The 15,673-nt window shown below is 47.8% G+C and overlaps 1 protein-coding gene across 2 annotated transcripts in view; it reads left to right on the top strand.

Moving 5' to 3' along the window:
* The window catches only part of PLXNA1 (plexin A1), a 589,805-nt gene that overhangs the window by 67,727 nt on the left and 506,405 nt on the right, over positions 1 to 15,673 (top strand). For both annotated transcript variants that reach the window (XM_078661729.1, XM_078661728.1), the window contains exon 2: positions 3,405 to 4,706. In XM_078661729.1, the coding sequence (XP_078517855.1) occupies positions 3,555 to 4,706 (1,152 nt within the window). In that variant the 5' untranslated portion in view covers positions 3,405 to 3,554. The remainder of the gene's footprint in view (positions 1 to 3,404; positions 4,707 to 15,673) is intronic.

The following is a 15,673-nucleotide window of genomic DNA, read 5'->3' as shown; positions in this document are numbered from 1 at the left end:
CTCTGACAATTTTTGAGAACTTTTGTGGGGAACATGGACTGGAGGTGAATACTATGAAAACTAAACTAATGAGCTTCAAGCCGCAGCGTAGCTTTAAGTCCAAAATTATGATGAGTGGTGGGCCTTTAGAGTTAGTTAAATCATTCACATACCTAGGTATCCAAATAGCTGATGACCACAGGTGGAGCCAGCATATAAATATTGCTATTTTGCGACACAAACAAATAGCTGGCACAATTAATTCTGAACACAGGAAGCTAACCAAACCTGTTAAACCAGCCCTATTGGTATATGAGGCAAAGGCTATTGGGTCTGCACTTTACGGTGCTGAAATGTGGGGCTTTGAAAATCTTACATCTCTGCAAGCCTCTGAAAATAAATTTTTAAGAACTCTTACCGGTACACCTAAAAGTACTCCGTTGTTGCCTCTCCGATACGATCTAGGAAGGAAACAAATCAAGGACTTGGCCAGATTACGCCCGATCTTGTATTGGCGCAGACTCTGGACCACTCCTGAGCTCTCACATTATGCCGCGGGTTTTGTGGATGTGATCAAGGCTGATGGCTTTCACAAGATAAGCTGGCTTAAATTATTGAAAACTATATTGTTTGAGCTAGGGTTGAGTTCTTTATGGCAGGACCCTGCTGGGACATCTTTCCCTTCTAAGCGTGTCTTAAAAGATATTTTTTGGGAATGGATTGCTACTAAAACTTTAAATGCTTCAAGCTCTGGGTCCATGTCTTCGCATTTTCTTGAGGCCAAAATGTATCCAGTCTTGGAACCATATTGGGATATCATCTCCAAACCAGGTGATAGGAAGCTCTTATTCCAACTGAGAGCCGGTGCACTTCCTATAAAAACATTGACAGCTAAATGGGGTTCAGGTGGAAATAGCACCTGCCCAGCTTGTGGGTTGGGGGATGAGTCTCTGGGTCACTTTCTGTTTTCATGCGGATCATATGTTATTCCAAGACGAGTATGGTTAGCTCCTATGTGCAGGAACCTTGGGACATCAAGTAGTTCTGTAGCTATGCGAATTATTTGTACGACTCAAGTTTCTTGGATCCTGATAGCTACAGCAAAATATCTGGGTTGGGCATGGATGCTCAGGCAGAGACTGCTAGTTAAATAACTATTCTCTGCCCGACAATTTAGACAGAGACTGCTAGTTAAATAACTATTCTCTGTGTGACAAATTGGTCCTCATGAATTTGACATTACTGCTTTTTATTTATCAACGACCTTGTATCAAGATAGAGACTGCTAGTTAACTAACTATTCTCTGTCTTGATTAGTTGATTTTTTGCATTTGTATAATTGCTTTTAGACTCCAGCGTTTCACATCTTGAAAATTATTTTCACCAAATGTTTTAATCCTTTTAACCGATTGAATTTTTATATGTAACCTATAGTGTTGCGTCAATGTGCTGGATTGTAAATTTAATTTGTTTTTAAAATTCTTGTGTATATTATGCTTTTATGAGTAATAACTCGAATAAAGCACTTTTGACTTGACTTGACTCTATGCAAATCACTTAATCTCTCTGGGTGATAAATTGTTATATAAATATGCTGTGAAACAAGAGGTATGCAGTTCCTATGGAGAGGGTCTGGAAGGTCAATGGGTGCTGAGATTCCAGGTAAGAGAAGGAAGGTAGGAAGGGGGCAGCTCCAATAAGGAGAAAGGGCCCTCACGCACACCGTGAGGTGTCCTGCTTAATCATAGGGCAGCTCCTCGTTGGGCTGGCGCTGCAATGTCCAACGGGCCCCACAAGGGGGCTCCTTCCCGTAGGTCTTATATGTTTGCCGTTAGGCCCTAGAAGATGGGGTGTTGGAGCAGATGTGTAGTGATTAGAGTGGGAGTGAAAGTGAATCTAAAAATAGCTGTGAGTGTCCGAAGATACTTTATTTGCTGGACACTAATGCTATGCTATAAAGTGTGGGGTGAAAAGTGAAAGTGGTCAATAGCTTCTGACCTATTGACTAATTTCACTTTTCCCCCCACACTTTGAGCTGCAGCAAGCGTATTTTTCCTCGCCAGCCACGACTCTCCTAGTCCGTTTCAATCCTATCATTAGTGTCCAGCGAATAAAGTAGTGCAGTGCTGTTTAAAGTATTTGAACTTCTGACTTCCAGGTTTCTCGCACATCCAAGGTGTGCTTAACACACTGAGCTATCTGAGCTGCTTTCAGTAATTGTATAAATGTGTAAATGAATGGTCGCCACATGACCCTCAGCTGTCTTCTGTTTATTGCTGGGGGGGATTCGGGGGAGGGCCACAGAGAGGAAACTGCTCAAAGCTCTGTTTTTGTAGTTCTTCCCCCTGCTGTCAGGACCAGGAGTAGCATCGCACTGCCAAGGGTACCAAGGGCAAGCCAGGGGTGGCACCTGCCGCACCTGGCATCCCTGAAGTCACGCCTGAAAGGGTATAATGACAGATGATTTAATCCCAAGCATTATGGAGAGGCTGCTACAGAACGCGAGAGACGAAAACCTGACCTGCACTTAATGTTTAAAAGTGTTACCTTAATCGTTTTTAATTTAATTAAACGGGAAGCTAATTGCTGTGCATTTTTATGAAATGAGTATGAATGTTGCAGATTCCGCTGCAGCCGTGCCAAGCCATCACAGGTGTGTGCAAGCATCACCCCTCACCACGGCACGCACAACCTGTCTCGTGCCACGACCCTGGCGTGAAACCTTCCACTTTATACTGCGTCTTGGTGCCTCTGTTTTTGTCTCACATTTCCTAAGAAACACACTTTAGAACCCGGAAGAGCACCATCTCTATTACTTTTTCAGTTCAACTTCACGACAAACTATTGCATCTCTTCAACTTTAACAAGGGTAGTCTTTTTTCTGTTTCCATTACTTCCTTGTTTCCATTTTAATGAGTTCCCACTTAAATCCATAGCTTTCTTTCACTGTATCCAGCAAAATTGCTATTCAGAAAAAAACAAGAACCAGATGGCTTCGCCATCAACAAAATAGCTTGCAATTAATCATCCATTGCACCGCTCTTCCTCCCTCCACCCCCCCCCCCCCCCCAGGCCGATCCACCCCACCCCCCCCACCCAACAGATCTCGTTGGCCTCGTCCCCATCGACGAATGATGTAAATGGCCAAGCTTGCTATGTAGTGGCATGTTCTTAATTTGAAAGTTCATTGTTTTGGAATGTAAGTGATTAATTTGCAAAATGTTTTTTTGAAATAAAATTGGAGAGGGAGTATTTTTCTATTAAAGAAAGTGTTGTTTGGGACAGAGTTGCTTTTTTAAAATTTGCTTTTTTTTTTTTTTTTTTTACTCTCTGGATCTTTAAACAGCCGATTTGCTTGTAGATTCATATATATATTGTTTTTATTGAACCAGTGCTGTGATCTGATTCTCTCTTCTCTCTTCCAGGAATATCGGATAACTCTTGTTGACCATGCCCTAAACGAAGAGCTCCGAACACGAGGCGCTGGTGGATGTGGGCCTGTCCTCTTTTATTTTCTGGAGTGATCTATTTATTTTGGTGCACTGGGGTGCAGTCTTGGGGGTGCATCTGTGGAGATGTGGCTTCTAATAGAGTACTTCTGGCCCCTCCTCCTGTTGGGTACCGCACGCCTACAGTCCGTGAAGGGGACTACAAAACCCTTCTCAACTTACACAGTCCACGACTGGAGTCTTACACACTTGGTGGTCCACAATAAAACTGGGGAGGTGTACCTGGGGGCCGTGAACCGGATTTATAAACTTTCCAACAACCTCACTCTTTTGGGCACCCACGTGACTGGGCCCGTGGAGGACAACGAGAAGTGCTACCCGCCTCCAAGTGTCCAGTCTTGCCCGCATGGGCTGGTAAGCACCAACAATGTCAACAAGTTGCTACTGGTAGACTACTCTGGGAACCGACTGATCGCCTGCGGCAGCGCCTCGCAAGGGATCTGCCAGTTTGTGCGCCTGGATGACCTCTTCAAGCTGGGCGAGCCGCACCACCGCAAAGAGCACTACTTCTCCAGCGTCAATGAGTCGAGCACCATGTCGGGAGTCATTATCGAGGTGCCGAGCGGCAACAACAAGCTCTTCATTGGGACACCCATTGATGGGAAGTCGGAGTACTTCCCCACACTGTCCAGCCGCAAGCTCATGGCCGACAACGAGGATGCGGAGATGTTTGGCTTTGTCTACCAGGATGAGTTTGTTTCCTCCCAGCTCAAAATCCCCTCCGACACGCTCTCCAAGTTCCCGTCTTTTGACATCTACTACATTTACAGCTTCAGCAGCGAGCAGTTCGTCTACTACCTGACGCTGCAGCTCGACACGCAGCTCACCTCCCCGGATTCCACCGGGGAGCAGTTCTTCACCTCCAAGATTGTCCGACTGTGTGTGGATGACCCCAAGTTCTATTCGTACGTGGAGTTCCCCATTGGTTGCGTCAAGGATAACATCGAGTACCGCCTGATCCAGGATGCGTACCTGAGCAAGCCGGGTAAGCGGCTGGCCAGGGAGCTAGGCATTTCTGAAAAGGAGGATATTCTCTTCACGGTCTTCTCCCAGGGCCAGAAGAACCGTGTCAAGCCACCCAAGGAGTCCGTCCTCTGTCTCTTCACCCTGAAGAAGATCAAGGAAAAAATCAAGGAGCGGATACAATCCTGCTACAGAGGGGAAGGCAAGCTGTCCCTGCCTTGGCTCCTGAACAAGGAGCTGGGTTGCATCAACTCGGTGAGTTACCATTCATGTATATTTTATTCAATCGAGGTATACGTCTGTAGTATGCTTTTGTATGTTCCATTAATGTCCACTTGCAGATTGCTTTCTAGCGACATCCTCGTGTTAAGTCAGGTGAGGCGATGTGGCTGGTGTCTGCGGTGTTAACTACTACTGCATACTATTTTTGGACCTGGGTCGTTCTGTTCACCGAGAACAACATAATCAATAGTATGCTACTCGGAGCAATGCCAGTGGTTATGATATACACAAGTATTGTATCTATAATTTTATCTCTTGTTGGTCAATCAGCAGAACCGCTGCAAATCCCGGCTCTCTAGCTACACCAAATTGTGTCTTCCTGGCTAAGTCGTTTTATTCCACCAGATATTGAAGTTTGTTAACATGATTACTCTTAGTGTTGTACATGCGTGGGGTGAGGTACGCATTTCCAGAAATTAATGGAGTAAATTATGTGTAAAATGTACATAGCCTGAAAATGGGCTGATGGTGGCGGGATGGAAGGGCTTGATTTTGCACAGAAATGTCGGCTGCCACGGGATATTTGAGTGAATGTATACCTTGATATGGGCCTTGAAGGAACTTATGGGACACTTAAGCGCTTATCTATACAAATAGCATACTACACCATGTGAGCGTGTAGTTGGAAGTGTGTGTATTTGCTTTAAGCCTATGAGGGAAGTGTTTCCATGTTCTGTGTGTGTGGTGACCAACGTGGGGCGGGTGTCATGTTATGGGATGGGACGCTTGTCCGTATGATTGTGGATTAAGAGGTCAATGTATGAGACCATAGTGGGGCGGGGAGGGTTGAAAGTAACAATACGCCAATATTTCAAGGGCGTGGTAGCAAAGGTAAGAGATAGCGACTCTGCTAAAGTGCTGTGGCCGAAACCTGTCCATGAATCATCATTGAAAGACAGGGTCATGCTTTCATCCTTGTGGAGTCTACCTGTCTAGAATACAGAAATTAATAGGGCCAGTGTCCGTGTCCGGCCTTCTCCACTGTCAAGTTCAATTGCTACTCCACCGCTGGTCAGACATAAGGAAAAGGTGCCCATGAGCCCGTCACACCATGGGCAGTGTATGTAACCCTCGAGCAGCAGGAAGGTGTAGCATCTCATGCTGGAAGTGGCAACGACTGTTTTACCAACACCACTGTGAGGTGTGAAATTAGCCACCTCTGGCACGTGACAGGACGCAGAGCCCCTTGGCTAATGCACCTGTCGCTCTCACCCACTCTTCCAGTGGTTTCTCGCTCTCCGCCTTCTCTGCCTTGTTGCATGGAGGGGTTGAAGAGGAAGTCTAAGGTGATGGAGAGTGGCACGTGGAGACCGCTTTCTAGAATCTCTGTACACGTCTGATTTTTGTCTAGGGATTAGCCTGCGCCTGGGTGCCGTTGAGACACTGAGATGGATTGTTGTCCAAGATCACACAATTTAGCCAAAAGGAGAACTGGTCCCACTGCGCATAAAATGGCCACTAGCCCACAGTGGTTCCTTCACCACTGCAAATCACCATCACAACTAGCAAAGAGTGCTCTTACTTTGGGTCAAGTAGTAGTTAGTACACGCCAAGTTGCGAAAATTGGTAAACCTGGACTGTTTTGACTAATCATTCAAGTTCCTGGTTTGAGACTAGTGCATGCCAGGGTATTTAACTTTCCCATGCTCCTTTGCCTTGGTGAATGCTGCTTGTTGATAAAATGGGCGGCTTGTGCTAGCCCAAAGACCTCCCGCAGGACCAGATGTTCAGAACCGCCACTGGTCAGATTTGACTCAATTTGGTCTTTTTCCCACTGCATTGCACTCCATGCATTGGAGGACTTTAGTCTAAAGTGAACATTTGTCCACTGCATATGTTTGTATGACGTCATAAGTACACGACAGTGGACCTTGTGTTTTAATATAACAAGCTCGGGCTTTTCCCAGAGAGCATTGGTAAGGAGGAAATGTGACCTATGACGTCATCACTCTGTGACATGGTAGCATTGCTTTGTTGTCTATTGAACTCTGGGAAATCATTGAGGTCATCCTTATTTAACGATTTTGTTTCATGACATTGAGATGGGAAGTCTAAACTCCTGACGTCATCACGTGGTTATGAGTTGGCGTCCTGAATCATTGCTAATGACCTGAGCTCGAGGGGAGAAGGGAATGCACAGTGTGCGACTGTAGTTGTCTAGATTGCATTCTATTTTTATATTGCTTCCTATTTTCCGAGCTTCTCAAGTTAAGACACAAAAACAGTCAGCAAATAGCAGTACAATATATTTTTTGTGTATGTACTTTTTTTTTAAAAAAGTCTACGAAAGAATTGTGGAGAATTATAAAACCACGAATTTGTCCGCATTCAGTCCAGCATGAATATTCATTTTGAAATCATTGTAATTGTACTATCGCTTGTCATTGTCAATAAAATAAGAAATTATTTAAAAGCGCCCCGGTGCCTGCTTGGACCCGGTTCACACACAACAAAAAATTGGATGGAAAATAATAAACAAGGTCTTGTGAAATGAGTTTATTTTTCAGGAGGGTGACTCTTTTGAAAGGTAAATTGAAAATCGGTCCTTCTAGTTCTGTGTCCCAGGACATTCATCTGGTTTGGAGGGATTCCTGGGTGTTTGCAGCTAGTTAGCTGGTGTGGTAGATAGGTCCATTTGCTGTGGCCACAGGTAACCGGTTTTAAGCCATGTGAGGCCAGCACAGTCTTCTATCCTTCAGAGGGTGGTAAGTTTGGTGATGGTAGTGGTTGCTACTCCGTCACTTCGGATGGGAAATAGCCTTTACAATGGAAGCGTTACAACGCAATCCATTACAACGTATGTCATTACAATGTGAAAGGCTTGTTGCAGGGGGTAGAAGGTGTTGGAGTTAATGCCGACACCTTCCCTACTGTTGCACACACTGGAGTTGGAATAGTAAATTATACCATTCTAACTTCCAGCGCACCCCCGACAGTAAGTCCGTGTAAAGGTGTGCGTTGTAATGGCATGCATTGTAACAGCATGCATTGTAAAAGCATGCGTTGTAACGTCATACAACCCTTGGGATACCCTCGTTTTAATCCATGAACATGAGAAAGTTCTCATTACGACGCTGAATAGTCTCCTAAACAGAGTACCCTAAAAGATGCACCTATTTTGACCTGGGTGGGTTGTGGGTTCCACCACCTCGACCCAGGGCAGGAGTGATTGCCACAAATACTTTCTCCCCGCTCCCCTGAAGGAGCCGAGCGGTATTAATTGCACACCGGTTATATTTCCGCTATGGTGCGAATTGCCTTAATTCTCCGCGGAGTTATCGGCGAGATAATCTCCTTGCAGATGGCAGTAATAGCATGCTCGGAGGGCCCGGCGTGCACTACCTGGATTAAAGGCGGGTTAGATTACACGTTCGATGAGAAGGCGACATTTATCCTCTTCACAGCCGCCTGCGTCTAATCTCAATACTGTATCTTGAGCGGCGGAGGCAAGTCGTTGAAAAATCAGTCATCTACTCTCATTCGTTTAATTTTTTTTTCTTCAATTTTATTTTGTTGTCATTTCCAGATCAATGGATTGAACTGGTCTTGTGCTTATTTTGTAGATTAAAAAAAGAAAATTAAAAAAATTGCCAGGGCTCTCATCGGTGCAGCACCAGTGCAGCCTGTGCCAGTAACACCATTACTAACCATCACACTCCTACAAATGGGACAATTCAGACTATTTCAGGCCATAAAGCTATAAAAAAAAAGAGGCTTGGGAGGCAGCTAATAGTAATTGTTAATGTATATTGAATGAATAGTTATCTGTTGTTGTGGTCGTATCTAAATTAGCCAGACAGTGCCATCTTGTGGCAGACTGTCACAATGCTGGGGTTGATAATTAAGTGCTGGTACTGAGCACTGGAAACCACTGGTTCAAATAAAGCACTGCCTGTAGCATGAAGGTGGCTGTTCTGTCGCCCTCCTTTTCCTTGTGTTGAATTGCTGCCATCTTGGGCTGGTTCAGTGCAGTGTATTGTTCCCTGTCAGACACCTTTGGGGCAGTCTTGCCCCTGCCCAAAATGCCCCAGGTACGCCCAGACGTTGGTCCCTTGCTCACTGTCCCACGCTGATGGTGCCCATGAACTGCGCCAGTCCTTCCGATTAGAGGGGCCCTACCTGCTGTTTGTGCTGCATTTTTCCTGCTGGAGCAAAGACTGACCTTGATTGGCATAAAGATGCCCTCTGTTGACAATGGTACAGTGAGGAAATGACGATGGTGGACAAGAGTGTGGCTGAAATTAACTCAAGCATTTAAAAAAAATCACTTTTTCTGTTTGTTTGGGCAGTGCTTGTTGCTGGCCATGCTTAAAGGAGGATTGATAGTCTAGAATTGGTTCATCTTTAGTGCCCCCTCATCTGCCCCACTAGCCAGCCACTGAGCCACCAGGTGGGTCGCCTACCTCGTCACTTCCTCCTCCCGCCACAAAACATTCCATTGTATCTCCGCCTCTTCCTGCTACCCCCTTACTCTCCCCCCCCCCCACCCTCCTCCATCCCTGCCCCTTTCTCACTTCCCTCTGTCTGCTGGCCTTGCCTCCTTCCTTCCATCCCCCCACATTCCCACCAACATGGCGGTGCCCTCCACCTGCTGCCCTCCTACCACCCCCTCCCCCCTCCCCCCTGCCGTCACCCTGCTGGGCGCCTGTGGACAGATGGGTAACATCTGGCTGACACGTTAAGGGCCGTGCCAGGAGCTTTGGACCTCAGATCTGATTTTGTTCTCAAAGTAATTCAATTCTGGTCGAAAATGATGGAATCATGAGGAGGGGTTCCTGATGCTGCTGCGTAACGCGTGCGCCCTCTGCGGCCGCGCGCGCGCACCTTCTACAACGGCGTGCGCCCAAAGCCTCTGAGTGACGTCGGAGAGGATGGCGGGCGCCTGGAAACGGGGCTGATCCTGTTGGAAACCCCCATTGTTTAGTTACGAATAGTTTCAGCTGGATCCGGCTGCTGGCAGTTGGAGTTTTGGACTGTGAATGACCTGCTGTGGAGCATATAGCAGTCAATTTGAGGTGCACATTCCAATTGATTTTTGCATCTTCGTTTTGTTAGTTTTAACTGCAATTTAAATCGGCAAATGGCCCTTTCTTGTTTTGCCTTTTCGTCTATGTAGTCCAGTTTTCAAAAACCTATGTTCAACCTGGGACAAATGAAAAACACGTGTAGCTGGTCAGCTGGAATTTAAACCAGGGAGGTATCCGAGAACCATAACATAGGCTGGTTTATTTAGTCTGGTGGCCGTGCAGAAAAGTATTTCAACTTTTTTTTTTAATTTGTATTGTTTGTAATTGAAACGTTCTAAATACAATGGACTGTATCAAATGAGTCATAAAGCCCCTGTTGTATAGGCATACATTAGTCCGATTAGCTGTCCCTTATTTAAAGCCTCCTTGAACAGAACAAGAACCTTAAACATCCATTCACATTTTGGGTCTGACTTGGCCGCGCAGCTGTCTGCACTTGCCTGTTGTCACCGGTTATTTAAAATAAACATAAAATGGGTTTTGGTTCCTCCCAGAAGAGTTTTCCTCTCTTACTTCATGCTGACTGGTGCATCAGCCTTCCAGGAAGTGCTTCCATCCAACACGTGAGGAACTATTTTAAATCTGAAAAGCACACTCGATCATCATACTGTCCCATTCAGTTATTCATCTCTAATGCACGTTTTATTCAGAAACACATTTTTTTACCGCTCCCCCTATTCTCAAAGCCGGTAGGCTTTAACATGCTAAACTGTATTTGTGCACGTTTGGATTTTCAAGCGATAGCACATGAAACCCGGACCTTTTGTCTTTGCCAGTGCTTGTTCTCCCTTCGCTGCTCTCCTACTTTCAAAAGTTCGTTCATCCTGTACACTTTACCTCGCATTTTCACCCTCTTTCCTTGCACCTCTTCTTTTTCTAAATCACCTGTTACAGCCCCCATCTCTTTCTTTTGTAGACGTTAGTTCCTGCCCCATACACTCCTTTCAACACCTTCCGCCTCCTGTCCCCTCTTCTTTTCTTTCCACACTTCCTTTTCCTTTCAGGCCTCAACATACTGTTCTGTCCTCGCCACTGCATTCTGTTATCCCCTCCCCACACTCTCCTCCCTCACCCTGTTACATTTTCTTACATTCACTCCATTCTTCTCTCCCCTTTTCTATGCTCTTACCTTTTTGTTACTTCCTCAGCTTCAGTTTCCCTAATCCCTTCCGTCCCTCTATAACTTCCTTCCTTCCCTCCCTTCCTTCCTTCCCTCCCTCCCTCCCTCCCTTCCTTCCATCATTTCTTGATTATTCCGTCCCCTTTCTTCTCTTAGTTCCCTCTTCGTTTTCGTCTTGTGGTTAGTCCTTCTTTTATGTCTTCATCCCTCCATTCACTCAGACTTGTTGGTTGTTTTGCATGGCTATGCACACTGCCTCGAATTCCTAGTCATGCCTGTCTCCCCCTCCCTCTTTTCCATTCACAATCTCCGTGTCGCCCTTCCCTGTTTCTTTTAACCGTCTCTTTTTACCCTGCTCCTTTTCCCTTCTTTTCATGTTTTCAAGGGCTGCAGATTTTCACTCTCCTTTCTCACCAGTCGTTCTTCTCTTTCGCTCCTGCGCCCTCTGTCTGCTTCCCACCCTTGTCCCTCCTACCCCCGTCTTCTTGTCCTCCTTTGCTCTCTATCATGTTTTCCTTCCCTCACTTCCGGTCCTAGCCCTATACTCCCCTGATGAACTCGTCTCTACTTCCGACTTCATTCCCTCCCTGGATTTCTGCCCGTTTCGTTTCCCTCCGTTGCTCTGTCACCCCCTCCCCCTGTTTCTCTTCTCCTCTCCTGTCCTCTATTCTCCCCCTTACACCCCCATCCCCTTACTCTTCTCCACCTCTTACCCCCCTCGTCCCGTCCAGTTTTGCAACCGCAGCAGGATTACTCTAACAAAGAGACCGGAAGAAAGGCCGGTTGTGTCTGAGCCGGGCCAGGGAACCAGTTCCCCTGGGTTTGGGCACTTCTCATTGGCTGCTTCCCCTCACACTACTGCCAGGATCGTTGGGGTTCCTACAACAAGAGCTGCCCTGCTATGTAGGTGCGGGGCTGTGGCCACACTGCTCTGGTCTGAGAGGATGCAGTGTCCTCTGTGCCAGTCTGGTCTGTGCGCGTGGGTACCACTGTCAGGATCTGGGTGTGTGCAGTGCCCACTGCTCAGGTTTGAGTGGACGCAGGGCCTACGTCCAGGTCCCCCTAGCCCTGCGTAGGGGCAGAGCTGAATATCCGCTCACATATCTCCAGGGATGCAATCCCACCCCCCTGGGTCTGCATAGGGGCAGTGCGGAGTGTCCACTGCACACGTGTCCATGGGTGTAAGACCGGTCCCCCTAGGTCTGCGTAGGGCAGGGCTGAGTGTCCACTGCACAGGTCTCCAGGGGTCCATGGGTGTAAGACCGGTCCCCTTAGGTCTGCGTAGGGCAGGGTTGGGTGTCCACTGCACAGGTCTCCAGGGGTCCATGGGTGGAAGACCGGTCCCCCTAGGTCTGCGTAGGGCAGGGTTGGGTGTCCACTGCACAGGTCTCCAGGGGTCCATGGGTGTAAGACCGGTCCCCCTATGTCAGCGTAGGGACAGAGCTGAGTGTCAGCTGCACAGGTCTCGGTGGATGCAATACCATCCCTTGGTCTGCTTAGGGCCGGGGCTGTATGTCCACTGGGCAGGCATCCAGGGATATAAGTCCGCACTAGAGCGTCAGATGGTGTCCTTCCGCCGAGGCCTGACATTGCGCAGGGCTGCTGCCTAGGTTTGGGTGGGTGCTGGGCTCGCCTGCTGCCCTGGGACAGTGGTTGTTCCGCTGCCCTGGTCTGTGTGGTTGTTCCGCTGCCCTGGTCTGTGTGGTTGAAGTGCAGCACGACCACTGCCCAGGTCGGGATGGGTACAGTGCCCACTGCCTCGCTCTCTGTGGGTAAGACGCCTACACAATGTGGCGAGGGCGGACTTGTGATACAGCTGGACGTCTCCGATTTCAGGCAACATTGAACCCTATGGACAGTTTGCACTGTTGCTGAGTTTGAGTGGTCAGTTACCTCCCCCCCCCCCCGCCTAATCTGGGCGGTCACTGCGCCACATCCATAGGTGTGAAACACCGTAGCACGTGCCCCGTTTTCGCCAGTCCTGGCTTCTTAGCGTGCGGCGGGTTTCATGGTGACATTTGTATGCCATTCCAAGAGTGGACTACATGTCCCAGAATGCACTGTTCCGATGGCAAAAAAGCCAGGCCTGCTTTTCAATGGTTTTTGCAAGGCACGAGGCCGCTTGGGAGCCATGCATTTTGTCTGAGTCTTTAGGTCCCATCCTAGGGCAACTCGGGGCAATTCTAGTGGTTTTGCAGCGTGAATCTTTCTGGATTCACTGTGCTGTGCATTATTCCGTGGTCTAGTAGTGGTTATAAACCAGAGAGTGCCAGCCTCTGATTTATTCAAACATTCCATGCAGTGCTATTTTACCTTAGCCCCCCCCCCCCCTCACGCACAGACACACAGTTTCTAATGCGGTCACACCTGAGGTGCGGCGCTTGGTGACGCAGGCGCGTCTGCCAGAGGCCTCCACCCCGGAGTCGGGTAGCATCTCTGGGGTAGGTGCAGTTGGCAGTAGGGGGGCCGCTAATGGTGCCCCCGGGGAGAGGGCTCCTCCCGCTGGACCCTCATTAGCAGGACTTTTGGCGGGGAGGTCCCGCGGCCTCCGGAGCCGCCTGCTGCTCTTAATTGTCATTTATTAACATGCGGTCGTCGCGCGACGGGCGCCCCCCAGGGAAATTAACGAAAGCGGGGAGCCGTGTTCAGGAATGACTAATGTGGGAGGTGGTGATGAGTGGGCAGGTGGCATGCTGGGAAGGTGATGGTCTTTGGAGGGCTGTCTTGGGCCCTTCTCCTTCCCTGGCTCCTGGGGGGGCTCCTACAGCAGCGAAGGCGGATTAGTGATGTCTAATAAGCGGAGGGGGAGGGGTATTGTTGCTGGTATTTTTAGAGTATTCCAAAAGGAACAGATGATGGACAGAATGCTGAACAAATCAAACATTCAACCCCCAGTCACAGATCTGGGTTAAATCTATCACATTATTTTTTTTTCTCCAAGTGCCATTCCAGGTTGTTTTGATCCCAGCCATATGCAAATCAGCCTTGATTCAGCTCTACCTTGGAAACGGCCAGGTCCTACCTAGACCGGAAACAGGCATCCTTGGACCACTTTTGGGGCATCACCACTCATCAGCCAGGCTAGCTCGAATCCAGTGGCGCAGTGAGCAAGGGACCCACGTCTGGGCGTACCCTGCCCACTTAGGGTTACAAGTGCATAAAGAACAGATGATTGGGGTGAGTGCTTGAAAAGTTTCAGCACTCCGTCCATCATCTTGTGTTTGCTTCATTTGGCCTGAGTTGGCAGGGTATACCCAGACGTGGGTCCCTTGCTTACTTTGCCATTGGATTTAAGCTAGCCTGGCTGATGAGGGGTGATACCCCGAAACCGGTCCCAGGATGCTTAAACCGGTCTAGGGAGGCCTGGGCCGTTCCATGAGGAGCCTGGTCAAGACTGATTTGCCAATGGCTGGGTTCGGACCGGGTGGGATTGTGGGCAAAAAAATTATGGATTAACCCCAGATCTTTGACTGGGGGTTAATGTATGATTAATTCAGCATTCCTTCCCCAATAGTTGTGTTTGCTATGTTCACTCTAAGTGGCCAAGAGTATTTACTCCCAGACATGGGTACCTTGCTTGCTGTGCCACTGAATTCAAGCTAGCCTGGCTCCACCCACTCTCTCCCTAGGTTCTTCCTCACTCTCCTTTCTCTGTCGCCTTGTATACCTCTCACCCCATGAATCATCGTATCCTTTATTCTCGTCCCCTCCTGCCCATAGTCCTCTTTTACCTTCCCTCATCCCCTTTTGCTTTTATCCTTTCATCCCTTTGTTCCTTTCTGTTCCCTCCTGCCGTCATCGTTTTTAGGTCTTGCCTACACACTGCTTTCACTTTGTGATGTCAAAGACCTTTTGTGGACAATAGCGATACTTACAGTGGTCTTCGCATCAGCCATTTGATTATCACTGGTCTGCTTTCTTGTCTATTTCATCTGCCTGCTTATTCAATAATAGCATAGCCTGGTAACATCCGTTCCGGTCTCATCTGCTTTTTCTCCTCCTCACATCCTGTTTTCTCTCCCTTTTCACTCCTCCTCTGCTCTTGTCTCTCCACCTGGTTTCCTATATTAACTTTCTTCTTTTGTGTCCTTTATCTCCTGGTTTGTTTTCCATCTTTTCCATTTCCAGTTGCCATTTTACTCCCCCTCCCATCGGCTTATTGTTTCCCCTCTCCATTTCTTCTACTCCCTTGGTCCGCTCGCACTCCTTTTTGATGTTCTATCTTTTGATGGACATGTTATGCATCCCACATACTTGGTAAACTCCTAATACTCCCCGCCTTAGCTGCATTTATTCCTTTTTTCTCTGTCTTCTTTCATTTTCTCTCCTTTGAGGTCAGACTCTTCATCTACCTAGCTCCCTCTACTCTTCCTTAGTTAATTGTTCACCTACTCGGTTCTTTTTTTACACTCTTAACTTCTTCCTCACCCTTTCTCCCCTCCCAACCTCCGCTCCGCCATTTTTACTCAGGGGCACATTTTTCTTCCAGATCCTCTATTGGTCAACACAGTTGAGATATCAACATTGAGTTACAATTTCTCTATCCCCTATATTTTGTTAGGTTCAGTATTCTTCTAACAAGACAGCAAACATGGTTCATAGCATCCCGAACTGTTGGAAGACCCCGGCGCGACCTGCCAAACTCCACGGCCGATGGAGCGCAGGGAAGGCGGGCGGCCTGCAAAACTTGGCCGCCCGCCCTAGAAGAGTTTGGCGGATCTTTTCTGACTGCTGAGCAACTGAACATCTTGGCTCCGGGGAGTCTAAACTGATCAAAGACATTCCAAGCGCTT

Source organism: Lissotriton helveticus, chromosome 9 (genome assembly GCF_964261635.1).
Source record: "Lissotriton helveticus chromosome 9, aLisHel1.1, whole genome shotgun sequence".
Classification (NCBI taxonomy): domain Eukaryota; kingdom Metazoa; phylum Chordata; class Amphibia; order Caudata; family Salamandridae; genus Lissotriton; species Lissotriton helveticus.
The sequence above is the reverse complement of the archived record's forward strand: the minus strand, read 5'-3'. Positions and strand labels throughout refer to the sequence as shown.